Genomic DNA, 27,520 nt, shown 5'->3' with positions numbered 1-27,520 from the left:
GCCCTGGAGCTGGCCCTGGAGGAGGAGCTGGCGCTGCTGGCCGCCGCCGGGGAGCCGCCGGAGCCGCCGCCCGCCGCCGCCGCCCGCGACCCCGAGCTGCTCTCGCTGATCCGGCAGAAGGAGAAGGACCTGGTGCTGGCGGCGCGGCTGGGCAAGGCGCTGCTGGAGCGCAACCAGGACATGAGCCGGCAGTACGAGAGGATGCACAAGGAGCTCACCGACAAGCTGGAGGTGAGGCCCCGCCGCGCTCCGCCCGCCCCGGCCGCGCGGGCCCTGCCGAGCAGCCCGCGGGACTCGCTGTGGCCGTGGCGGGGAGGAAGGGCTCTGAGCAGTGCCTGCGAGGCCTGGCGGAGGCAGAGCTGCCGTTCTCCCCCGCTCCCCGGCCCAGAGCCGGCGCGTGGGGCCGCGGCCGGGCTGCAGCACCGCGCTCCGGAGGCTCCTGGGGGGCTCCTCTGCCCCAGGACCACCTGGGAAGGATGAGCGCGGCTCATCCCGCCACCGAAATACCTCGGGAGTTAAATTTACACAGCAGGTACTGAGCTACAGAGCATATGTGACCCTTATGCTTAAGCTGTTGCAGCTAAGGCTTTAGGCATGGCAGGAGATAAGCCCTAATGATACATCGCTGTTAGCCGTTTGCTCTAAAAAATGCTTACAGGTATCTGGAGAGAGCTGTTTGCCAGGAACTCGGGGGATTGAGCTATTTATTGATTTTTAAAGATAAAATAGAGCTATTACAAAGAACAGGACTTGTGCAGGCAGCTTTTTTTTTTTTTTTTTAACGACTCTCTTGCACAATTGTGAGAGAACCACTATTATTCACTCTTCCTCACAGGTACTCTCGAAATTGTATTTCTTCCAATAAGTAATACTGCTTAGAAGGCTAAAGAAAGCCTTTCTCACCTTTCTGGAGAGAGTTTGAACAGTGCTGGATTAACATTCACATTTCAAGTCACAGCCCTGAACCAGTTCTTTCTGCACAGTCTTGCATATTCCTGTATTCCTTCCTCACAGACTTAACATTTCTCAAGTTCAAGAGGATTTGTGAAATTACTGTATGCCCTTTGTTCTCCTGACAAAAATTCCTCTCTCTTATTAAGCTTGTCATTTACCCCAGCTGATCCCTTCCTTTTTGCAAGGGAATCTCTCTGCCTTTGCTATTTTAATAAAAAATAGTGAAGGTGACATTTGCTCAATTTGTTGCTTATTGGTTCTGTTTATCAGATGAGAATTTCCCAGAGTATTAAAATTTGCCAGAGTGAATGTTTCCAGGTTGATTTTGAAGTAAGAACAGACATATGTGGTGTTGTGCTGACATGGTTTTCCCTAGGAGCTGGAGTAGAACCTTTCCTACCTTTAAAGGAAAAATACACAAGTTTAGGTACCCAGTGAGCTGCCTCTTAGGGAGTTCAGGGGCCTCAAATACCACTCACTGCTTGCAAAATGTAGAGGTGAAAAGGAGAGGGGAGAAACTACGACTTTATAGTACTTTAAATAACATCCCACAAATGTTTACCTCTGCTCTCACAGGCCCATTCAGAAGGTAAATGAAGAGATTGTAAATACAACTGTTTACATATTGACTGTTTACATATTTTCATCCCATCACTATCACCCTAACTTCCCAGTGGAATAACAGATTGCTATTTTCCAGGCTATCCATTTGAGAGGAGTTAGTATTATCTACTTTAGGGTCATTTTTTTTTTCCACTGGTTTTGGCAAATTTAACCCAGTGCTGCTTCACACAAAAAATCAAATTTCAACATTAATCTTCTAAAACACAAGCTTGATAATCCCAGCCTCTGCAGATTAAATCTCGGCCTCCTCCTGTTGCCACTGAAGTGAATAAAATTTCACAATAAGCTTTTCAATTTCAGAGGAGCAGAGAGGAAGGACCCACAGCTGTTCCCTCCTTCCCTAAGCTGAGAACTTTTTGACGGAGACACAACGCAAAGTCTCAGATGAGATCCTTGGTGGCATCCTGATATAACGATGTTTAGCACTTAAAAGGAGATATTTTGTCCCAGTTCACAGTTCAGAATTGGTTACAAGAGCTCAGTGAAGCCTCTCCATTTCACAACAGCCAAGGTACTGGTCTGCTCGTTGGGTGCTTTGCCTCAAGATTAAATGTGTTCTAGTTTAGTGGGTTTGTTGCTGAGGTGCAGCATTCCTGCCATATACCTACTCTGGCACTTCACAGCCTGAATTTAAATTCATTTCTAATCATGAAATTGAAGTTCTGTAATAAATTCTGATATGTGATCCTAGACAGTTTTATCCTCTCTAAGGGATTAAAACAGTTAATAGTGCTGTTCCTCTGACACAGAGGAGCCTGCTGTGTCCCAGCATTTTACAGTATGAACCCTCCTTATCAGCTGGGAAACTCCCCCTTGCTTTTGTTTCTTCAGAGGAGGACCAGCCCAGCTCAGTTAAGTTGAAGAGAAGCTGTTTTCAGAAGAAAACATCTTCTAGAAAGCAGTTTTGTATATAAATCAATGAGCAGCTGGTGAATGGAGAGACACTCAAGAAACAAGAAACTCTCCTACTGAGGACAGCAGTTTGCTCTATCAGCACTACGTGCAGAAATCCCCCCTCCAGACCTGCAGCCCTGCAGGTGCTGGGGTGAGGGCAGCTGACACAAGCAGGAAGACCAGTCAACACATCTCCTCTGGGTTCTCCTCCTCTTTGCAGCAGCCTCTCCGTGCCCCCCTGCTCTGTTCTGGTTTCTCTGTCACCACAGAATAAACTTCATATTCTTCACCTTGTTCCAACGCCAGCCTTTGTGATGGCCATTTATTGAGGCTGTGTGTAGCGGAGATTTTCTTTTGCAGTGAAAGACTAAAGTGCTTTTTAAATGATTGACAAGGCTTATCAGTGGCTTCTAAATCACATTTGGGTGTCTGGGGCACTTCAGCTGCAGTGCTGCTTCTCAGCAGGCTGAAGTTCCACTTTCCATTTAGAGAAGGCCCTGGATCTTTCTAAACGTTGCCTAGCAGTGAAAGAGGCAGAGCTATAAAAGACAGAATTTTCAGTGTGCCGCTGAAAGTGAAATTGTGGCTGCTCCAGCCACACTTGGACTGCAAACAGGATTTCTTTGCAATGGTTGTCAGGGGCCAGGTGCTGGGATCTCATGCCTACCTATTGCATTAAAATATTTATATTACTGCTTAGCTCTCATTTGCAAGGCTGCTCATTCTTTTAGTGGCTGAAACATGGGGAAGTCCCCTACTATGGGCCACTGTTTTTAATCAACTTTCCCCCATATTTAAGGGTTTTTCATTAAAGTCTGGAATTTGCAGAAGGATTTTGAAGGGCACAAGCAACATGCTGCTACACTGAGCTGGAGGGAGCATAGGAAAGGATTTGGGGATCAGGTGAAGAAAGAGAAAACATGGCATCTGTGTGGCAGAGCAAAAAAAGGGTGGAAGATTAGCAATACACAGGCCAGAAGCTGGAGAGGTACTGGAGGGTTTTGACATTCAGACCTGCTCGGGAAGGTGACACGGACCCTGCCAGGGAGGCTGTGTGTCATCAGCAATAGGCACCCAGGGGAAACAGCCCCCTCACAGCCTGTGTTTCTAACAAGCAATAAAAAGCCACTTCACATAAATGCAGTGCAATTTTCTTTTCCACCTAGCAGGTTTATTTTTCCCTCCTATCAGAAGTGCCATGGGAATTGTTCACTAGGGAACAATTCACCTGGGAGAAATAGGCAAGTGCACCAGTGTTTGGCGCAGTGGGTTTCTGTTCTTTTCTAAGATACATTCATTAAAGACTGGGGAATCTAATAGAGAGTAGCAGGAGATTATTCTGGGGATCAGAGGGCAACCAACAAGGAGAGGACTCCCATTTTTCAGGTTTCCCTGCTAATCCTGGGATATGCCCATGTCCCCAATCTGTGACTGTTCTGAAAGTAAATGTGTGTCTTCAGCCACCAAGGGAAATTCAGGCTCAGGGTTTTGGAGCAGGGATTCTTTCAAATGGGCACAACATAAATCTGCTTTGACCTGATTTGCAGCTCTGTTTCAATCAAGCCCTCATTTAACTGAGCCTGTAAAACATGCAAAAGTTTCACCAGTTTGTGTTGTCCCTCATTTTCCAGCCAATCCAAAGCAGAGCAGAGTCTCCAGAACTGAGAGTGGTTTCTAAGAAGCCTGAACCCAGAACATGGACATACATAATGTCTATAGCAACCAGTTCATTGCATCCGTTGCCATTCCAGAGCAGGCTGCATCAAACAATGGAGTTACTGTGCACTATCAAACTCTCAGACAACTAATTAGGTCAGGAATAGAAAGAGCAAATGGATAGATGATTCAACTGTTGTTCATGAGACCCATATGACAGCAAGGATGCCTCATCTACATTCCTCACCAACAGTAAGGGTATACAGTTTGTGTATTTTGACTATAAAGGCAATTTTAAAAAAATAATGCTACTGACCACTGAAATATTGCTTTGGAGTTAAGCTGGGCTCTGCTAAATCAATTGCTCTGTCTGACCTATATATCTCGCCTATTGACATGCAGCCTACTTTACTCTTTTGGCAGTTATTTCAGTAAAAATTCAATGTGCTGAACTCCAGTGGCCAAGGACATGCCTATTGCTGGAAACGGAAAATGGCTTTAGTGCCAGTGGCCTGCCCTGATGTGGAATTGTCATCTCCATGGCATTGTCATGCTCTAGCACCATCCTCTTTCCTGCACGAGGTTTTAGCCCTAGCATAGAGGAGGAAAAGGAAACATTCACCTTTTTTCCCTCCCTTCCTGACCTCTTCTCCCCCATCATGCAGCACCTGGAACAGGAGAAGCACGAGCTGCGGCGGCGATTTGAGAACAAGGAGGGAGAGTGGGAAGGAAGGGTGTCTGAGCTGGAGAGCGACGTGAAGCAGCTGCAGGACGAGCTGGAGAAGCAGCAGGTCCACCTGCGCGAAGCCGACCGCGAGAAGACGCGCGCTGTCCAGGAACTCTCCGAGCAGAACCAAAGACTCCTGGACCAGCTCAGCAGGGTGAGTCAGCTGGGTGGCACAGCTGGGCACGGGACAGGGTGACAGCTGTGCTGTCACCCCCCTCTGGGGCAAAGGAGTGGGGAAGCTCCAGCTTCCAGGGAAGCAAACAGTTCTGCCTCTGGTCGTGTTATACAGGTGTGGTAATAAGACATGCTGCCTTTAAACAGATTTTACACCTCTAAGGAGTGATGCATTTCTTTGGTGAAACAGTTGTGTATCTGGGTTGAGTGGTCATTTACTGCATAGTTGTCTCTCTCAACTGTTTTTGTATCTAGAACTGATTTAGAAAATCTGTTTCTAATTTACTAATAGGCTGAACAAATGTAGCATGCCAGAAGAAAGCTAATCTGCAACAGTGGGGGTGAAGCTTTTTGCAGGCCTCCCATTTTTTGAGATACATTGGCTGTAATGTTGTAGAACTGAACATACCATGTCATTCTCAGATGGTGTGTCACTACAGATAACTTTGCCATGCTTAGATGTGTGAGAACTTACTGAAATTCCTTGGAATACCATGTTTCATCAAAGAGCTTAACTTGCCTCTGAATGAAAGAGGATTTATAGTGAGGCTGCTACAAATCAGCCTAATTGACTGAATACTTGCAGCATGAGTTTCTTTCTGACAGCAAAAGACTTAACAGTTTCTGCCTCCTTCCCACAGAAGTTAACCTGTCTTCTGGAATTAAGAGCCTTGATTTTTTTCCTCCCCACTGGACAGTTAGTACAAACCATAATTTTAATGCTTGAGAACACAGTTACTCCAGCAGACGAAAGCATTTGCTTGTTATCTGTTGCTTATTCCCAAAATAGCATAGAACAAAAACACACACACAGAGATTCAGGCTGAAGTGGCCCACCTCATGCTGGAAGAACATCTCTCAGACTAAATTCTGTCAGGGTTGAGTCTCTGGGGCTGACAGAGGGATTTTGCCTATGGGAGGGTGGACACCTCAACCACAACACTAGGATCAGAGGACTCTAAAGAGAGCCAGATGTACAGGTCTTCACTGAATCTGTGTGTGCAGTTGTCCTGTGCCTCTGGAGGTGAGAAGAGCTATTGTTGGGTATGACACTCTGTACTGACACTTGAGGAAATCATTCCACTGTAGATTTTCTTGTCAAGGATTTAAAAAGTCACTTACTCCAATTTGGTTAACTGGCTTTAAAAAGAAAAGAGAAAAAAACCCCAAAAGACCTGATCTTCCTTAGCTCAGGAATGCTGCTAAGTTTATCTGTGTTTTTAAAGCAATGTGTCCCAAGTGAGGACAGATCTTTCACCTTTTCTCTGGACAGAGCATATTCCACATACACCGTGGATGAGAGTTTCCACCCAAGATTGCACAAGCCCTGTGTTGTGTCAGGTTTCTTATCCAGGGCTAAGAACTTGGCTCCTTCTGTGTGTGTATGATTTCTGTCACTGGCTGGGCAATGTAAGATTTGTTATTGTCCCAGCATAAGCATGAACTGGAAGAACAGACTAGAAGATAGGAGAGGCAAATCAGACAGCTTGTTTTGGGTTTTTAAACCACATGGGATTACCCTCGCATGATACTTGTGCTAGAGGAACCTCTCACAGCCAGATGCTCAGAGAGCCACTCCACAAAGCCTTGTCAGAGGAACCACCCAGTTAAGTCTACAGCATGTGGTGTCCAAGCATGGGCTTTTCCCTTAACTCCCTATTAGAGCCAGAAATGGTCCTCACTGACCCACTTCAGAGCTGCCACATTCAAAAATGCTGAGTGTTGGTGCTGCCCTTCCCATTGCAGCCCAGCCCTGCTCCCAGCTTGGAGGACAGTTTTTCTCCAATGCAGATGAGCTCTGATAGAGACAGAGCTGATGTTTGCCGAGGCACGATTCAGTGCTCATTGAGTTTGTCACCTGGCCAAAACTTGCCAGTAACTCAAATACAGCAGTGGATATAGCAAGGGTGTAAACAGTCTTCCCACAGTCAGGAAAACCTGGACAAATTGAAAGAGAGTGAGGAACAATCTGTTGCCATTCTAAGGGCTTTAGCTGAGGCTTTTTAAAATCTCAGCATTATATTAGCACTTGATTCCTGGCTCCTTAGTATTCCATATTTGCTGCTCCATAGTGTATTTGCAGTCTCATGTGTGTGGTCTCTTGTTCTGAAGAGGTTACACATGTAATCCCTGAGGCAGTGACACTGCCTAAACCCTGCACCCCTGTAGTTCTGGCTCCTGTTACCACTTAGGTTTCCAATTAATAAAAGGGATGACTAAGAGTTGCATGGATGTGCTCCCCCACAGCCATACTGCCATAGGCTGGAATCTCTCCTGGGATCATGAACTGAGCACTGGGAGAGGAAAAGCCCTACAAAGAGGTGCTGTTACAGCTTCTGTGACCTTTAAGGTGTTGCTGGTATCCTCCTTGTGTTCCTGGTTCTGCATTTGTGTCACCGTGGGTTGTTTGGGAGCAGAGGGTTATGAGAAGTCTGGGATAAGGTGATGAAAGACTTATTCAGAGCCTCAAGTCTGCCCCATCCAACACTCTATATCCTGCTTCACTCACAGGACACAAAGACAGGCTTCTCTCTGAGAGTCATTCTACATTAGAAAGTACTGGCTCCAATCTGAATTTCTACAGTTTTTAGCAATTAGCACTTCATGGCCCCACTTAACAAGACTTGATCATCTCACTCCTGGAGAAGATATCCCCTTGGCACTAGGCTCTGTGTGTTGAATGACAGTCAGCCTCAGGAGCTGCCAGCCCACATGGTCCTTGTTTCTTCTGGATTCCCTGGGCTTCAGCCTCTTTTATATCAAAGCAGGGCAGCAGCCACCATCTCCTTCATCCTGCCCCTCCTCCCTCCTGCTGCTGCCATACTTTCACCAACTAATTAGTCCTTAGGACATTTTTTAAACTCTGCCTTCCCCAGAGATGAAAAGCCAACACATACTCACTTTGTCTAAACCTGGCACTAATGCCAACCAGCCAAGCACACACACCCACACAAGGACAGCAAGGGGATCTGGAAAGCTCTGTCTTGCAATTGATGCCTGGGACTGAAAAAATCCTTCATCAGTTCTAGCAAAGACTGATAAGGAAAACTCAAGGATAGGACTTTTAAGTCTGTTCCAGTATCTAAAAATTTGCCTCTTGCTCTGTCACCAAGAGGCTAAAATAAGGTCTTTAAAATGGTTTGAGGTCTTCCAATGAGAAGGATATAGGAGAACTTTAAATATCTAATAATAGTAAGTAGGCTATAAGGAACTTTGCCTCCTCTTGAAATACAGCCTTTGGTTCTCTGCTTTTAGCAGAACAAAGATACTGCCTGAGGTTAGAACAGCATTAAACCGTGGGGAAAATCTGGTTGGCTGGACTGGGAGCACATAATGAAAGACATGACTGAAATGCCAAAGAGCAAGTTTAAGACCTCCACAGTATTTTTAATTTGCTACATGATGATTAAAATCCCTTCTGCACATTGCTTTGATTTCCCTCCCCTGCCTCAGCACAGCAAAGGGTGCAGGAGCTCTCAGCAGTGTGTCCACACCAAGCTAAATGCTGAGTTTACCAAGGAGGGCTGTAGAGCTCCTCATGAGCAGTGTGCCAGGGTACAAAACACTCACCAGAACTGCTCAGAGCTGAAGTATAGGAGGCAAAGAACAGTTCTGCTGAGAAAGTCGAGCCTTGGGAATTATTACATGTTCTGTTTCCAGCTCCTTCAGTCTCTCCCATCTGTTTCAGTTCCCCACAAGGATAAAAAAAGAAAAAGAAAAAAGAAAAACACAAAAACCACAATCCTATGCCTTCTGTCCTTTTATGGGGGAGTGTGTATAGGGAAAGGTCTCCTCTTACATGTGCCCACAGCAGGGAGCACAGCAAGAGTCCTGTCCCCACCTTTGGGCTTCTGGGAGTTACTAATACAAATAATAATAACAAGCAGTCATCTTTCTATAATGAGGCAACATATTACTACTTTGTCAGGAAGTGAATGAAGGAAGACTTGCACGCTGTTGCTGAGTGCCTTCACCAGATGGCTTTCCCACACATTTCCTGCTCCCCAGCTCTGGCTCCTGGAGCTGTTTGCTGCGTGTAGCTTGGGCGAGGCTCATCCCTCCCAGTTCAGCTGGGCTTCTTTTATGGTTCCAGGAGCTCAGGGGAGCGATTTCACAATGTCAGGCTCAGGTGGATTTTGCAATGCAAATCTGTTTCACGGGGCAGTGGCAGAGTATCATCTTGCACTGCTGAAACAGCTCCTTGTGTTTAGAGGGGAATGCTGGGCTGCTGTGGCATCCCTCAGAGGGGCCCTCAATCACCAACTCCTTAGATTCACTCAGCATCTAGAGCCAGCATGCTGCTGCAAAGAATGAGGTGTTTCAGTCAATCCCTCTGCTACAGCAAGAACAGGAGCAGCCAGCCCACAATTCTCCAAAGGAGGTATTATTTACTAACCACAAAACCCTCCTTTCAGTAATATTTCAGTTGAAGTTTCTCACTTCATGCTCTAACACGCAGCATGTTAGAGAATTGGCAGGCACTGCCTAGCTTTGCTTTGAAAGAAACAGGTTTTTATTTGAGAACAAGCTAACCAATGTATTCTCCTTTCCAAATTACTTGTATTTTGAATATATCCTTTTATGGTCAAGAACACGCAGGAGAGGCAGGTCTGTTGCCAGTTATTTATTTGAAGAGATTTTTCTGAATGGTTGGTTGCTGGGTGTATCAGCATGGGAACAATGTTAATTTTAAGAAATTCAGTTTATTCACTGAAAAAGAAAATTATTGGAAGTGTGCTGCACTGCTTTTGCCATGCCAGAAATTTCTAGCAATTACGCTATGAATTATGTCTTTAATTCCTTATTTTATCTATACAGGTGCTTAATGCAAGCCTCTTTATGTCTTGTTTATTAAGTTGTCTCCAGTAGCCCAGCAGGGTCTATTGGGAGTTCCATCCTTAGCACAGAGGCAAGTCAGATTGAATTTAAGTCCTGCTTCAGGGGGTTTATTTTTAACCAGACAAAGATCCTGAGTGAACCTGGGCTAAAGAAGAGTTGCTTTTACTATGCCTATATTTCAAGGTGCACATCAACCACTACACTGAATTCTTTTTCATAAAAACTCTCCAGTTTTTGCTTTTCAAAGTGTTTACTGGACCTGTTAAGTGAGTAGCTTATTAGAAGCTCTACACTGAACACCTCAAGCACAGAATCCTGCATAGCAAATCTTCACCTGCATCACCACTGAGCAGTCCAAATTCACTGGAAGGGGAGATTGCAGGAGAAAGGGCAGCACTGCTTCCTGTTGAAGGGGTTGCAGGACCTGCTTGTCATGGCAGCTTTGGTGGGGCTGCTCATTCCTTGGGGGAAGGCAAACAGCCCTTGAGCACTGTTTTGTGCCTGGCATGAAGCACACCCGTGTCACATATGCTGAGGTGAGAGGAAACAGACACCAGCCAAACACTGATTCCAGCAAACCTCCCAGTAACCTCATTCCCCAGCTCCCCTCCCCTCTGGAGCATCAGCAGATCCTCACGCCACATAGCCACATCCCTGATCACCCAGGGAATACTAATGAGAAAGGCTCCTTCTCTCCAGTTGCTTCTCCTCTAGCAGAGAGCACTTGTTAATAATTCAGCTTCGTGCCACATCAGGCCTGGAGTGCTGAGGCTTTCTATGCTAAAGCTGTGAGTATAGGACGTGACTGCAGCTGCGTGTTCTCGCCTGCAGAGTCCTTCAATGAAATCCTTCAGTGCCCTGGAAGGTAATGGAGAAACACCTTGAGGTCCCTGCTGAGTGGCACTTGTCCTCTGGGAGAACAAGGAGAAAGGCTCAGCCCTCTGCTGAGAGTCAGTCCAAGCCTGCAGCACCCATTAACCCCATGTTAGGACACACAGAGCTTTGGGACCCAACAGGAACAGGGCCATCCAGACATCAGGGAATAAATACAGGAAGTGCCAAAGTAATTTCAGCAAACATGGGGGAAGCACCCCCTACAGAATTTGCCCAAGGATTTTGCACACACTCATTTCATGAAAGATTTTTACCCTTGAGTCCTTTGGCTGATGAGCACTTGTGGAATGGGCAGAAAGAGAAGGGTCTGTAGTGATAGGACAAGGGGGAATGGGGACAAATTAAAAGAAGGGAAATTTAGGTTAAGTATTAGAAGGAAATTCTCTCCTGTGAGGATGCTGAGACACTGCAGCAAGTTGCCCAGGGAGGCTGTGGCTTATCCCAACCCTGGCGAAATTCAAACCCAGGTTGGATAGGGCTTGGAACAGCCTGGTCTAGTGGGAAAATTTCCTGCCTGTGTCAGGGGGAATTGGGACTAGATGACCTTTAAGGTCCATTCCAATCCCTTAACATTTTGTGCTTCTGTGAAAGCTGTGCGTGGAATAAAACAGGGGCTCATGAATACCAACCCCCACCCCCAGCAAAGGGATTAAACTGCTATTTAGATTAGAAAATAAAATGTTACTGTTAAGGGAGTGGAACTGCACAAGTCACTGCTCCTGGGCAAAAGGATGGCATCCCTGGGTCCCAGGGGCTGGGTGGGACATGGGACCCTCACCCTCCTGTGGGGCAGCAGAGCATCCCCTGCATCCCCGGGGACCCCTGGCTGGTTGCTGGCTGACAGCACCGCATGTCCCAGCTGGTGACGTTGCCATGGCAGCCGGGTGTGATTCCTGTGCTGGTGCTGCCACGGCAGTCAGGGACACGCAGGAGACGCGCTGGTGACGTGCGCGGCGGCCGCGGCCCGTCTGCCGCCCCCGAGGGCTCGGCTGCCTGCCAGGACGTGTTCCCGCCCGCCTCTGCATCCCCCGCGGCCTCCTCCCCACCTTTCCTCTCTGCTCACGGCAATTTCCCCCCCAAAATCGGCAATTTCCCCCCCAAAATCGCGCTGGAGCTGGAGCTGGAGCTGTACCAGCCCAAGGCAGCCTGTTGTCCGTAGCATCCACAATGAGCTCCTGAGCCTGCTGGCACAGGTAAACGTTTTATATGCCGGGTGAAAAGAGCCCCTCGTGAGCAGATCAGTGAGCCCTCGCAGGTGACTCTGCCAGAGCATCCCCCGGGAGTCCAGCTCGGGATGATAGTCTGCCCGAGCCATGAGCCCCCAGGCTGTGCCCGGCTCATCCCCACCCTCCGAGGCTCATGGTGCCTGGATGAGGCAGCAGAGGCAGCCCCGGGAGACATCACAGAGCCACACCTCCCCTTTCACTGGGCAGCGCATCTGCAGGAATTCGTGGACAAATACAAGTAGGTGTAAAGCCCTTGGTAGTCGGCCATGCACTGTTCTTCCCTGCACTTCAGCTGATCCCAGCTCATAGCCCAGCTTTCTCCTCTGGCAAGTGGTCCTAGAAGAGATTTCAAAAGTTCATGCAAGGCTTCTGTCTTGAGACATCAGCAGCACCACTAATCTGTGAACATCTGAAAGCCAGAATCCAACATAAAACTGAAGCTGAACTTGTCCTGGAGTAAGAAGATAAAATTCTGAATGAATCCTTTCCTCCCCTGTTGCACTGCACTAAAAATTTTGAGTGGCTATTCTGTTTACATCCAGGTGGTTTATTGGAATTGTTTTATTATGCAGTAGCTCAGAGGTAGGAACACATGGGCAGAAGAAATTTTTCAAAATATTTCTGCTTATTCACACTTGCTGTAAACACTTCCTCCAGGAGATTCTAGAAAGTAGGACACAGAAGGTGTTTGTATCCAGCCACTGCATTACCAGCTAGAACCAGAGACAAACATGATTGAAAGCTTTGCAAATAGCTACATAAGAAAAAACCAATTAAAAGCATTTGATCTTTAAAGACCCCTTCTGGGTTATAAAGTTTGCACACCTTATAATGAAAGTCTTCTTTTTTCAAGCAGGCTTGCTTTTTCTAAATGCAATTTAGTAGACAATAGCTCAAGAGGGAAGTCTCTTCTACACTGAGAGGGTTTTGCCAGCTCTATTGGGTGCTCTGATTACCCATGAAATCAGAGGCCTCTTGCAAAACAGCCAAGAGCATAACTAACATTTTGTTTAGAATGGCATTTAGCAGAACCCAGTTCATTTTGAGCAGAGATACAGGATCAGCAGGACACTCTTGTTGACTTCTGGTGGCCACAGTGCAATAAGAGCTGGCTCATGCTTGGCAGCACCACCACAGGAATGGGAAATGCCGCCTCAGATGGGGACACAACTGACGTAAGTCAAGGGACCTGCATGTCAGAGCAGCTGGAGTAAAAGGCTGCTCATAAGCAGCCCAAGGAAGCATTTAATTTGGAGAAGATACAGGCTGGCCTCACAACCTCAGTAGTTATCCTTCTGCAGAGGCTCAGTTCTGTAGATGCCAAGACCTGCAACAGATTTCCATCACGGATGGGATCCCTGTCAGTGTTTGAGGGGGGACTGCTGAGGTCAGAAGTGTTGGGAACAATTCCATTCACTGTTCTCACCTTCTGCTAGCTATTCTTGCCTGGAAGGTTCTAATGTTGAAGCATGGAAAGAACATTTTTGAAAGGAGGGACTGCTTGGATAGTTTCAGCTGGGTAATGACTCTACCAAGGCTAGCACAGTACTGCAGATGTGTCATAAATGCAGAGCTTTCACAGAACAGTTACACGATCTGCTGATGTTTGGGTAGCTAAAGCATCCAGCTCATTGGATTTGCCCTTTAAATGCAATCCTTCAGTTCCTTTGCACTTCAGTGCACCAAGATAACAAAATTTAACCTTGTGATTGCTTTGTTCTCTACATCCTTTCAAGTCTGTTCCTGAATCCACTTCTAGACTTGGCACAGTTTTGTAAGAGGGGTGCACTTAGAAAGCTGTTCCATTTGGCAGCTATTTAGCCTGAGCTGTTCCTGGTTACTTGTTGAACAAAGCACCATTGTACTTGGCTATCTACAAGTTCAAATCCAGGAAAATGGGAGTTTTCTACAATTCAGTTGTAGACCAGCAGATTTGTCACTCACACCAGGACCAGCAGACAGATACAAACCTCAAGACTTGCTGGAGGGAAGGGTCTATATTTATGGAAGAGAGCCATAGTCCCAATTGTTTTTGCAGGTGAAGTGTTTCAGGACAAAAACACCCACAAATTTCAAGAGAAGGGCACCTTTTGGAGAAGTACTTAGAGCTCTCCATTGTTTCTTTACTTGGTTAACAAGGGATTGGCATGGATTCTGTTGAAACACCAGGAAACTGAGGATCTGACAGACTTTTCAATGTAAACCAATAAACAAGACCCTAGTGAATTAAAAATCTCCACTCAGGGAGAGTACACAAGAGTTTGATCTTTTCTCTTGATCTTATAGAATGGGGGTGAACTGGGTTGGGGCTTGTTGTTTAAGATGTGGAATAGGAATTTAGTGCCCTATGTCCCACACTGACAGCATGACAGGGTAAAGCTTGTGCTCAGACATCACTCCTTGACCAAGTATAAGCTTGCTTTATTCTCCATATCCCTTACATAAATGGCCATGTATAAATTGCAGGATAAAAATTAGAGTGATATTAAAGAAACCCAAAAAAACCTGTAAGTTTGGCTGAGCAGAAGAGATGGCCCACAGACTCTACAAGGTCTCCATCAAAGGAAACTTTTAGGAAGTGGCCAAGCAGACACCAGTCAGGGAGGGCTGGCCAATTTCTGCACTGATATGAGAAGAACTAGGCAAAGTTAAGTCTGAAAGAGACTTTCTGAGGTTTCCCTTTTATACAGGCAAGAGTTTGACTAACATCAGGTCATGTCTTCTTGCTATTTATGAACACTAAAGAATGAGACAGAGAAACCTGAGGGAATACTCACAAGGAAGGTGTGATCTCAGAGGCTTTGGAACTGACTTGCATTTTAACTCTACATGGACATAAAGTAATGAAAGGTGAAAACAAATGTAAATAGGCAATTATTCAAAATGCTTGAATAGACTCAGATTTTGTGGGAGTCATACTTTACACAGATTTATGTTTAGAAGCCAAATGAGAAAGCCTGGAATGACCATGTTTGTTTAAAGGAGACTGTTGGTAAAATGTAGCAGTGTGATATTTGTCTAAATAACATCTATTGATCGGCTATGAAGTTGCACAGGGATTTGCCAACTCAAACTGTTCCTGTAGGTTTGCCTCTATCCCAGAGATTTATTTCCCTAGGCTTTACTGGATGTTGTACTTCACTTTTCACACAAATTCTCCCTAAATGTGGTGCTGCTTAGCCTTTATTTCACTCTCCACCTTAGCACAAGGGACCAGACTCTTAGTGAAGTCTAACTCATAAATATTTAAAGCTTTAAGGGGTCCAGGCAAATGCTTATGAAATTGATGATTTCATTAATGCCATCTCTTCCTGGGGCCTTCCTGTGCCTGAGGCAGTGCTGCCATGGGCACAGGCCTCACCCTGCAGAGCTGCAGACAAGGAGGGGTCTCCTAGGCTTGGGCTGCTTTATCAGCAGAAGCTGCAATAAACCAGTTCAGGCATTATCCAATCCAGCAGCTCAGTTAATCTCTGCTTACCCAGATTAACTCTGGCATCACGAGACACAGCCCATCAGCTGCAGGCTGGCTCGCAGCATCTCCCTCCTTTCAAAGGAGTTCTTTGCACCAGGCATTCAAAACTTGGGAAATTCCTTCTGTCTTCCCATCCTTCTTAATCCTCCATCAAGAGACAGTATCAGAGACTAAGAAGGTCAAACTGAGAGAGAGGGAAGGAGAGAGGCAGCTTTCTCCCTCACTGCCTCACTCAGCACAGGAAGGGAGGATTTGCCCAGTGTGGGACAGCTCCAGATCACACAATTTTAGTGCTCCTGGTCCCAGACATGGCCTCCTCCAACCTCTCACGCTTTTCGTGGCCAGGGAGCACTCTGCCAAGGAAATATTTTGCTGTGTGAAACCAACAGTGCAGAAGCCTTTCCAAGCATGAACTTGTTCAAATGAAGGTATTAACTTTCTGGCTTATTTAATCTCCCTAATCAAAGCTATAAGGCACCCCAGGTCAGGGGAAGTGGCATAATTGCCCAAAATGCCTGTCTAGACCCACATACCAAGTGGGCCGTGATGCCGACCCTGCCCACAGCTCAGTGAACATGACACAAGCACAAGAGCCAGGTGTCTGTGGTGCAGCTGGGCTCACCCTGCAGGGGGGAGGAATGAGCTGGCTGCCTGTAAAGCCATCAACAAAGCCCACACACCTCCATGCCTGGGAGTACCTGCACACCGCCACCTCCACACGTCCCTCCCCTCACACCACTTGGCATCCAAGACCTTTCCATGAGGCACCTGTGAGTATTTCAAGCATGTGGAGTGGACAGTTTTCATTAAGCCTCTGTCAGACTGCAGTGGCTTCTTTACACTGTTTATCCTTGTGTATGCTCTGCTGATGCCACAGAGTGCAGGTGACTGGACAGGGAACTCCCAGCACTGCAAAAGCCTTGTCTGCCCCTCCCTATGAAGCCTTGGAGTGGCTACCTGGAGGAGAGGCTGGACAAGATTAAGAGAATAACAGCAGGTATTTATTAAAGGCCTTCAATAGAAACACCTTGGGCAGTCAGAAGCCTCCTAGAGGCTACACCCAAGATGATTGTCACAAGTTTTTCAGACAAAGTTTGGTCCATTTGCATATCAGGGTTCAGCTTCAGGTAATAAAGTAATTTACCCCCAGTTTGCTCCCCCCCAATTCACTTTTGATTATAATTTCAGGGCCTGAGGCTGTAGGGTGTCCTTGAGTTTTAGGCTTAGAAGAATTGTTTTGTCTGACAAAAATGTGAATACAGTAGTCAGTACTTTATATGAAGTTTAGAGTTATTCATTAATGCAGTACAGTATTTGAAAAATATAAAGGCTAAAATCTTAAGGCATCACCCACAGCACTGGATGAGGCCACCACAGGATAAAAGGAAAAAACAAGGCCAAGCTGGTGTTGCTTTAATTTCACAGGGACATTTTTTGCATGTGTACCAGTCCTCCATATTCATCACAGAAGAGGTAGTACTTCAAAGGCACTCAGATAATCACTTCTTGGTGCATTCCACCAGCATCGTTAGGCAAATGTCCATAAATACCCTTCTCACATATCTTGTTTCACTCAGATTATCCTTGTCTCCTTGGCAACTGTCAGATGATGTATAATGCTAGCAGGGATTAGCCCCAATGAGCCTTATAACCCTCGTGTAAATTCCAACTCTGTGAAGGGACCTGGCCAAAACACTCCTTTCCTGGTAATGTTTAATTGTTGCCATAAACAATATTAAATCCTAGACCTTTTCAGCAAACCTGAGGAAGGGTGAAAATCAATAGAGAGCTTTTTAACTGGTAGTATTTGTCTTGTCCTCTAAATAAATAATTTTGAGACATGGATATACTTTGTGTTTCACAGCTTGACATGTAAAGCTGTATTTTGAATCAGTACTTGAGAGAAGGCTTGTGCTGAAAACTTGGCTCTAATATCTGTGTCTCCTTCATCCCTTGTTGTCAGTGAGATCACACTGGGAAATTCCAAATCCCTGCAAGAGCTTAACAAAATTATGTTTCACTTTAATGTGTTAATTTCTGAAAACTCTCTGGTGTTCAGGTCATCACTTGGTGTGCACACACTGTCTGACATTGGTTGTACTGAGACTTTCTGCCTCTGAGCAAGCAGCTCTGGCTTGCACCTTCGTGCCCTCTGCTCAGGCAGACATGACCAAAGCATCAAGGCAAGGAGCTTCAGCACATGCTCCACTTCCATGAAGCTTCTCTACTCCACATGGTATGTGGGTCTGCTGAGGAAGAAGTTTGTTGTCTCATGTGGCATCCTAGGCACCCAAAGCCAGCTTTTGTCATGTATGGCACTGATATGAGACCAGACCTCCACACAGGATATGCAGAGAGTGCCTGTTCATGGAGCTGGGCAGCCCTGCATTACATACAAGTGTTAAGAGTTGAAGATCTAAGTGGTAAAAGCCTACCTGTGCTGCATAGTGACATGGTTAAACCACTTGTTCCTTCTTCAGTCCACTCAGTTCTTTGTAACTTTCCAAACTGGGGATATCTGCTCTAATTCAACAGAACAACAAAAATATATTTAATCAGAGCCAAGGAAAGGAGGCTGAAATCAGCACCAGCCCCAGGAACAAAACCAAATCCAGACATACTGCAGCAGAAATAATAGTATTTCTGTAATTGAGCAGACAAATCTCTGGCACAGCATTGTGTCTAAAAATGAATTCAACAATGTGCCATGGCTGATATCTCTAAGACTAATCAGCTAGAGAGAGCTGAGAGAGGAGGGGTGAAAACTTTCCAGGAGGTAGGTCACCAAACATCCAAGCCAAGGGGTGATGGGGAAGCCAGTGTAGGCAGGGCCGTGACAGGCAGAAGAAAACCCAAGTCCTGGCACAGGCTGGTTAGCAGTGATGCAACCTGATTTTTTGCATGCTTGTGTGGACCTGTTTGCTCCCCAGCCATCTGCCAGCTCCAGCACACACCTCATGCGAGACTTGCAAGGAGGGGGGAAAGGGATCAGTGGCTTAAGGCAGGTGATTTCTAGCACTGATAGGATGAAAGCCCTCCTGGCTCACTCACATGTCTAGGTACTGGCAGAAGCTCTAAGCAGCACCATTTCAGACACTCCAGCACACAGCAGGGGCTCAGGAGATTTAGTACTGCTACCACTGGCTTGTGCACATAGAGAAATTCAGCTACAGCAGCAGGAGTAATAAAAACTGCTGAGAGCTGAATACCACAGTCTCCTCTGTCGCTGGTCACATTACTCTTGATTTCAGGCAGCAAGAGGAAGTTAATCATTTATGTGCAGCAAAGCTAGGGAAGATCCCAGTTTTAAATCCTACTGTAGTAGCAGAAGAAATGGAGTAGATCAGCCCACGATTAAGTGCAGGAGAATCCACACACACTCAGGCAAGGCATGCCTCTCTGCTGAAGATAAAGTGATAAATGAACACACTTGGAAAGTAACTAAGGTTGCCACAGGTGAAGTATGAGCATGGTCAAACAGGGCTTTGAAAATGAAGCACATTCCCAACAGTAACTCGTCAGGGTCTCTGAAGCTGAAGAACAGCCACTGCCACACCACTTGTGTTGTGTTTTTCTTGTTGTACTTTACAGCTGGTCTCCTGTTCCCTTTTTTGGCCATAGGTAGGGTCAAAAGGCACGTGCACAGGGTACATGTCATTGGTACTGACTTCTGCTTAAAAACACCAAAGCCAAAAGCAACAATATTTTCCCTAAAGGGCAGCTGTAGGGGAACTCTCCTTGTTTAAATCACTGAGGATGAACAGGGAGCTGTGGTGAAGGAGGGAAGCATGCTTCCTACCAGCCAAAGCCTCAGCTGTGAAACCTTCACAGATAAAAGAGATCTTTTCTCAGCATCAAACACAGGACAGGCTGCTAATTCTGTCTGTGCAGTGTTTCCCAGCCTAAGACCTTGAGCAGTGCTTACAGGTTTGCAGGCAGCCAGGGCTGTGGGTCAGTCCCAGACCTGCCTGGCACCTGCTCCAGCTCAGCCCAGGCTTGCTGAGAGCTGGCTGTGTCTGGATACAGTCAGTTGTCAAAAAGCAACAGCCCCTGTGCCAAAAAAAGGCAGCTTCAGTGACTCTTATCCCTCTAAGCAGCATCTTAGTGGGAAAGGGCTTTCACTTGAATGACACCTGGCCTGGATTTGCAAAACCTTGGCCACAGGTACAAGTCTGAGTCTAATATGTTTGTGCCAAACTGGCTGCCCACAGCAAGCACAGCTTTTGTAACACTTTCAGTGGACTCTCTCCCAGGCAGTTACTCTTATCAGAGCTGCTGGGATGTTGTTAGAGCAGGTTTTACTTCCTCTAATAACACTTCACTTCTTTTCCATCAGAAAAATAGCTGATGAGTACATGAAGGGTTGGTGACTGAGGCATCTTCCCCCATACAGGACCATCCATACTTTAGTGATATTCAGATACACTGAACCTTGAAACTCATACAGAGAAGGGCTCTTTCCAGTCCCTGATAATGATTCCCCTGTATGTGTATGATGTGGCAGAGTATAGTATCCTTTATATGCCATCCCACAGCCTGTGCTGCACCCACCTCGTTTTTCAGCTACATTTCCTCTCCACATCTACTTGCATTATTTTTTATTTCCAAGCACAGCCTGTTGTAGGAGTTAAAAGTACCAAAATGCCGGTGAGTTTGTCAAAAGGTGTTATTTCAATAAAATTCATGAAAGACCTTTTTAAAAGCAAGATTGTAGGAGGACAGAGGTGCAAGGAGAGATCCATATTTCCAGACCCACCCCTCATCCAGACACTGGCCACAGCTACAGCCATGCAGTCTCTCCAGAGAGAGAGACATGCATAAGATCATTATCACATGAATAAGATCTGGCCACTTGCAGAAGTACTGAGAAGCTTCCCAGAAGCTGGGTTACAGGTGTGGTTTGGAAAATATATCTTCAGCTTTGAATACCCCTGCTGTGAATTTAGGTTCTGGCTCACACTAGAAATTACTATTGCATATTTTCCCCAATGTGCAGCTGGGGAGGTGCAGGCTGCTCTGAAGGCCCAGCCCTGCCCTGAGGATCTGGGAATTAAAGACCTAATCCCCTCAGTGTTTACATCTGTGCACTGCACAGAAGGTAAACAGGCTGTGTTCCAGCATCTGCTGCACCTGCATCCACAGGCTCAGCCTGGGTGGAAACAGAGCAAAGCTGGGCTAAAAGGAATCAGAATTCCTGTACTTATTACCCATGCTAATGCACTAAGTATAGATTCAGCTTCAGTAGATCAAAGTGCTCAGATGTTATTACTAACACATTGTAATTATCTTTTGTCAGCAATCACCAAGAGCAAGGTCTGCCTTGTGCTCAAAGTCTGCTCCAAAGACCTTATGCTCTAAACAGATCTTTTCATGCTGTCAAGGGAGAGAACAATTCAGATATAGCTGGAGGCTGCCAAAGTACAGGAAGAAGCACTGCTAAGTTAAATGGTATCTCTCTAGAAGCTTTTTGTCTGCAGGTATTCAGCACAGTTCTTTTGTGTTTGGAAGGACAGATCAAATACTAGCTGACCAAGAAATATTTTCAAGTAAAATGTTCTTAACAGCTCCAGAACAGTCCTTTAAGAACATAGATTTGTACTTTTTTATTTGAGTGTTGCAATGTGACATGCTGCCATATGAGTTTTATGGTTTCAAGTCCATCACAAAGTTTCCAAATCTTTGTGATGGACTTGCCCATTTTTATGGCATTCACTTTCCATGTGTGACCCTATTGCACCTATCCATAGTTAAAACATTTAGTGAAGAGGAAAATTTATTGGAATAGTTTGAAGCTGTAGCTTTCATCCTGGCCAATACTCACTATAGGGTTTGGGTTTCCTTATTTTTCCACAGAAAGCAGACACAAGTTCTACTGTATTGGCTATGAGAAATCAGCCTTCTGCACTAAACATTTGCACATCTTGCTTTGGTCAAGCCAAGCTCCAAAAACCACTTCTTACCTCTTCTTCCTCTCACTTTTGAAATAAGTTTATCAAATTTTAAAGGAAATGAGCAAACACACATAAGCACCGTTTTTAAGAAACAGCCTGATAGAAGTTATTGGGAATCAAACTTTGCAGGGATTTAAAAGCTAATCAAACATGTCCAGGTCAATCTACCATAAAATTTAAATATACATTTGGGAAAATATTTTCTCTCTTCCTGTCTGAAGACTTCCTGGGAGAGTTTAATATATTTTAACCCAACTCCTTGAATTTTGTTCTATTTTTTTTTTGGCTTTCACTAATTTCACATATATGGGAATGGACAACCCTATTTTCATACATTCAGACATGTTTGAGCATCAAGTCTACACACACTGGAAAACTTTTGGCTTGTATTTACTACTAATAAGTCCTGAAAGAGTGTATTGTGAGCTTAACATGGTATAGACATGAAGATTTCAAGAGCAGACAGAGCTGCTAGTTTGCCATCAGGTATTAGATATCCCCAGTAGAACTCAGTTAATTTGTCTTGAAATAAAGGGGAGAGAGTGCTTAAAGCCAGAGCAAGAGACTGTAAGAAGCTTAATTATTGTCTCTTTCTTCCAGGCACAGCCATTTGGGTTTGAACACCTCCAGGTTTAAGGTCTTAAGACTAAAATGATTTTGTAAAAAAATTAATTCAAGAATGGAGATTGGCTGTCCTGACTTCAGGCTACCATGGAAAGGCAGCAAAGCCTCTCAGAGCAGGAGGGAATGTTCCATTCCTTTGTCTCCACCATTGTAGCCGCCTTCTTAATTTTTCAAAAGGTTTTAATGACCAGGTTAAGTATTTGTGTTTCCAGTTCAGTTATTTCCAAACTAGTCAGGTATTTTGTATTTCATTGTCCTCTCATCTGACCCACACCTTTAGCTCACTAGAAAGTTACTGGAAGAACTATTTCTCAGCTTTTAGCTCATGTAGCAAAGACAGACTGAGCTCCTGCAAATCTGGATTAAAAGCCCACATCAAAGGTAATGGCCAAAATGGTCTATCAAGATACAAAATGCCTTTTTCAGGGGAAAAAAAAACTTATTAGTGGAAATTAAATATTAGAAATGCATTGGAAGTTATCTTGCAAAGCAGACCACAGAGCTTAGTGATGCAAAACATGAACTGTACCATTCCCTCTGCTAGTCCAATACAAAGCTTCAGGCACAAGGGGCATGACAAACTTTTTAACCTGAAGGTCCCAGATCCCCTTGCAACAAGGGCCAGGCTGTGCTGCAGTGAATTAACATGGTGATTCCTCTCAGCTCCACCAGACTTGATTATTGCAGCCTTTCTGCTTCCACGTGCAGTAGATAACAAATGCTTCACTCCAGGTGATGTGCAGCATCCCTGCAGAACCAGACATGGTGTCACACATTATTACCCTAATCCTCACCATCCAGGAGCCAAGCAGCTGCCAGCAAGCCCGTGTTCAGCTCTCTGTGCAGAGCCCCACAACAGACACAGTGCAGAGCTGTCCCATCTCCCACACTTCTTCTGCAAAGCAGGATTTGCACACTGAGAGCAGGAGCCACTTCGTGCACTACTTAGCATGGCGTGTCCTCCAGGCACACTTTGTCCTCTGAATTATCTCCAGTGCTAATTTATTGCAGCATTCAAAGCATCGTGCCTCCTGCAGTCCCTCCCACAGGAAGCTGGCTGACTCATTTTTCCACACACTCTATTTTCTTCTCCACAAGAGCCAAATGTTTAGGTCAAGAATAAACCACAAAAAAAAAAAAAAAAAAAAAAAAGGGAGGCTCGTGTTTAAGCACCTCCTAAAACAGCCCCCAGCCACTTGTGAAGCTCTTTCTTTCATTCAAATAACAGACCTGGAAATGTTACACCCAAGTAGAGTTACCCCCATATGGCACCAACTGCCCTTGCAGTTCCTAATCCTGTAAATTGATTTAGCCCAAGCTAATGGTTTTTGGCCTCAATCAGTCAGGTACCTGAACACTTACTAAGAGACAAGATGAATGCCACCATTTTGCATTCATCCCCCTAAGCTCTTTCCAAAGCATTCAGATGCTTGCCTTGCACACTGGTTCTGATATATCACCTAATCTTACAGGAGGGGAAAAAAAGAACATTGCCAGGAAAACCCCATCTACTTTTGCACGCTTTGCTTAGTGATGCAGCAAAAGTCCACCATCTTTGTTAAGAGGACTTTTCAAGGGCATTTGAAAATAAAAAAAGCAGCAGTAGCTTTTCTGCAACTCTAGCCACAGTTACAGTCCTCCAGTCACCAGAAGTATAGGAAGCAACCAGAGTCATACAATGCAAACACTTTTCCTTCCAAAAACAAGAAATCCTGCTTCAGCCTGAGAAGAGCCAAGGTTTTTAGATGTTTCCACCAAGGAACTAAATATCTCTATTCTTAATTGCACCTCATGAAGCAGGTGCTAGACCACTCCAGCCCAAAATGCAAAGCCCCAGGGGCTCCCTGCTCTCTCTTTCAGCCAGCTGGGCCTCTGCCTCCCAGGTGTGAGGCCTCAGAGCTGCTTGGCATTAACCCATTGCCACCCACTGCACAGCTAGGGCTTGGTGAGAGGAAACACATTCTTGGGGTTTTTTATGGTAAAACTCAGGTAAATAGGAGTGAGGTCAAAGGACACACTATGCATTTCCCACTTGTCCTACAGACAGGAAAGGGAAGAAATCTGAAGCAAAAATTTCTCACTTTCATGCAAGCAATGAAAGCTTGTGTTCTTGTATTTCCAGAATGTCAAAACTGTGGAAGTAGTGCAGAGCTTAGCATAGGCTGCCACTGCTGCCCTTTGTCTCTCAGAATCCTCTCAGAATAGGTTTAATGCTGCAGCCATGAGGCTTTTCCCATCACTAATATGTCCCCAGCCTGATGCTTATAAAAGAGGCATAATAGTGCCTTTCCTCCATTACTGAGTCTCCTTGCCTTGGCAATCCTTTGGATCAAGATCTCTGCTTTCCTTTTTTTCTTGACAGATCCATTTGCTATTGTGTAAAAATAACATTAAAATAACATTCTTTTGTTTACTGTTTTGTCCCCCTGCCCTGTTGTCAGTGTAGGGCCCCCCACCCAATGGAGCTGGCCTGTGGCAGCCTGTTTCCTGCCAGAGGGAAAGCTCATCAGCCTTAAATCCCCCAGCCTGGGCAGTAGCAGAGTGAAGGATGAAGTGAGGAGGAGGATTCAGCCCCACTCCCCCTTTGGCAGGGATGGGGGCAGTGCTGGCCCTCACCAGCACTTCCCAGCTCCAGTGTCCTGTGCTGCACTGGGAGAGGTCTCTGGAGAAGGCCTAGCCAAACCCCCTCCTACTCCTTCTTCAACCACGAGGCTTTTTCACACACTCTTTACCTCAGCTGTCACTGGCAGAAGGTGTTCTGTCCTTTCCTGAGTGCATTTTTCCAGAGGGGGTGAATGACAGGCTCAGCCCACAGAGGGGCTGGGTGGAACTCACCATGTCCACCCTGGGGCAGCCTCATCCCCGAGGGTCTCTCAGCCCCCCAGCCGTGCCTGGGCACCTGCAGCAAATAAATTCCACCTCTTGCCTCAGCAAAATGCTAATTTCATAATGGTCATTAAAATATTCACTCGCCACACACCCTTCACAGCTCCACTGATGACATCAGCCCCAAAAAAACCCTCACAGCACAAAGGAATCAGCACCATCAAAACCCCACCAGGGTGAGCAATATCCACCCTCAGTACAGTCCCATCCTCTCCCTCACCACAAAAATCCCCATTGCTAATCCAGTCCCAGGCAATGGCTGGTCTGAGCTTTGCCTTTTCCTTTACTGGTCACTGTTTTAACTTCAAATTTCCCTAATAGTGTGTAATCTCCCTGGCTTTGTCTCAACCCACAAGCTTTTAAATCTTATTTTCTCCCCCATTGTTGAGAAGGGGGGTAAGAGCAGCTGGGTGGGCATCTGGCCAGCCCACCAGGGTGCCACTGCTCTTCTCCACAGAGAATTCCACAGGGGATCCCTCTGGGCACATCAATCAGCAAATAAAAGCTGAAGGCTTCAGGAGGTGGTGAATGTAAGCACCTCTGTTGTGTAAGAACTTCCTGGATAGGCTAATGTTTCAAATAACAATTTGGAGTTAACCTGCATTCAAAGCTTTGCTGAAAACCTCTCAAAGAATCCCAAACTGAGCAACTTCCAGGTGTGCAAAATATTGATGGTGGCTTATAGTGCCAATGTGCCAAAGGCTGGGAAACAGCCAATTTATTGGCATGGATCAAGTATCCCTGAAAACCAGGCTTCTTCCAGCACCAGGATGCTGGCTGCAGTGGCAAGACAGCAATCCCAATCCTCTGGGACTTCCCTCAGAAGCCAGATTAACAATTTTTTTGTCAATTATTACTCTAAAGCAATTTGTTGTTGTTGTTTCCTGCTCTGGTTATAGTAGCCAAATATATTTTCCTTCCAGAGAAGAGTTGGGAATCCAGGAACCTGCAGCCAGGGGAGGCAGCAATTAGTGGTTTGAAGTGTTAATGGGACCACAGTGAGAACTGGAAGTCCCTTGAACTCAGCTATTAGCAAATTAATAAAAGGGGTAACACGCTCTCCTGAGTGTTACAAATTTAGCACTAATTAGGACTTCTCTTTCTTAGCTATTTTAGGCAAGAAAATCTTCAATATCCTTTGTTAAATGTTAATAATCTTGTTTGTAGAAGTAAATCGTATGGAAACATTGGTTTCTCCACCCAGCTACAGTCTATTAAACTTTTTCCATTCTCCTTTTCCTTGTGACATGACTTACAGCTAGGTATTTTGTAATCAGTTAGCTTTATTTATCAACTCTTACCCCAGAGAAAGGTTTTCTTTGACTAAGACTAACCTACAGGCCATTAATTTGTCACAGTCCATGCCTGACTTCTCAAAGATCCCCCTTGACCGGAACATCAGTGGTCCAATTTATCTATATTTGTTTTATGTATTTATTCCTCATACATTCCAGATGTTAAACCTCATGGAGTTCTCGTAACTGGCAAGCATCTTTTTCTGCCAAAGATCTACACATGTAGATCTTTGTGTATTTTAACACTTGGGAATTAATCACGAAGGAAACTTAATCAAGTTTGCAATGATGAAAAGCTCTTAATTAGAGCAGAAGCCAAAATGTCCTCCTGCTCTTTTTGCACTGCCCAAATCTCATCGAAACCTTGCCTGAAGACCAGAAAACAAATCTCACAGTTGATTGGATATATCTAATTGTGAATTGATGTCTATGCTTTTGCAGATATGTTTCCAATCTTGCCTGGCGGCTGCGTTGGCCAATTTGCCCATACTGAGGAAATTAATTCATTTTTAACTACAGAGCAAAGCTGTGATGTTGGGCAATATATGTCTGCCTTTCTACAAAGAGTATTACTTGTTTCTAGCGAAATCAGTGCATTGCTAAATGATTGACAGAACCACAAAAGATTTAGCTTTTAATGTTTAGGAAACACCGATGGAGAAGAGAAAGCCCTACAGGCTGGCTGAGGCAGAACAAACTCACTTCCATTCAGCAAGAGCCATAATTGAGCATTAAAGAGGAAATGGAGATGGAAGGTTGCATCTTCACTGATGTCACTAAGTAAAAAGAGCATGTTAGAAGTAATCAGTGGGGAGCTCATGGTTTAAAACACACATGTGCAGGTGCACACCGACAGCAGTGCTGAGGACTGAAGCAGGCACTGTCTGAACATACACCATAAAGCCTGAGAAATACTGGGCCCTGTCAAGGTGGCTTTCACAAATTAATGCAAGGTGATGTTAAAATCTGTATGTTACAATCGATTAGAAAGGGTAGTTTGGCAGCAGGATTAATAACCTCTGAAACAAATGTAGCATGACAAGGAAGATTCCATGAGCAGAGCTCAGCTCAGAAGACTGTTTCATGTCTAGAAAAAATGAATGAAGACTGTTTCTAGTTAGCCTGTGGAGGGAAACACAAAATACAGTCATTTCTGTTTACTTCTGCTGAACAGCTAGTCAGAGAGTATTTTCTGCACTGTGTGAGCCTAAAGCAAGTGTTATTTTTACTTTTCTCTATTGCATGAGGTAGGATGCAAGTGGCGTTCACTGAGGTGACACTGTGACATCCTGTCTGCCTTTAGG

At 45.3% G+C, this 27,520-nt stretch overlaps 1 protein-coding gene across 1 annotated transcript in view; it reads left to right on the top strand.

Moving 5' to 3' along the window:
- The window catches only part of BICDL1 (BICD family like cargo adaptor 1), a gene marked incomplete at its 5' end in the record, with an annotated part of 49,889 nt that continues 22,369 nt past the window's right edge, over nucleotides 1-27,520 (top strand). The window contains 2 exons of the mRNA XM_039725829.1: nucleotides 1-231; nucleotides 4,794-5,009. Of these exons, the coding sequence (XP_039581763.1) occupies nucleotides 1-231; nucleotides 4,794-5,009 (447 nt within the window). The remainder of the gene's footprint in view (nucleotides 232-4,793; nucleotides 5,010-27,520) is intronic.

The sequence above is a fragment of the Passer montanus genome, unplaced genomic scaffold (genome assembly GCF_014805655.1).
Source record: "Passer montanus isolate IOZ18808 unplaced genomic scaffold, ASM1480565v1 scaffold57, whole genome shotgun sequence".
Lineage (NCBI taxonomy): Eukaryota > Metazoa > Chordata > Aves > Passeriformes > Passeridae > Passer > Passer montanus.
This window is presented reverse-complemented; position numbering and strand designations above follow the sequence as displayed.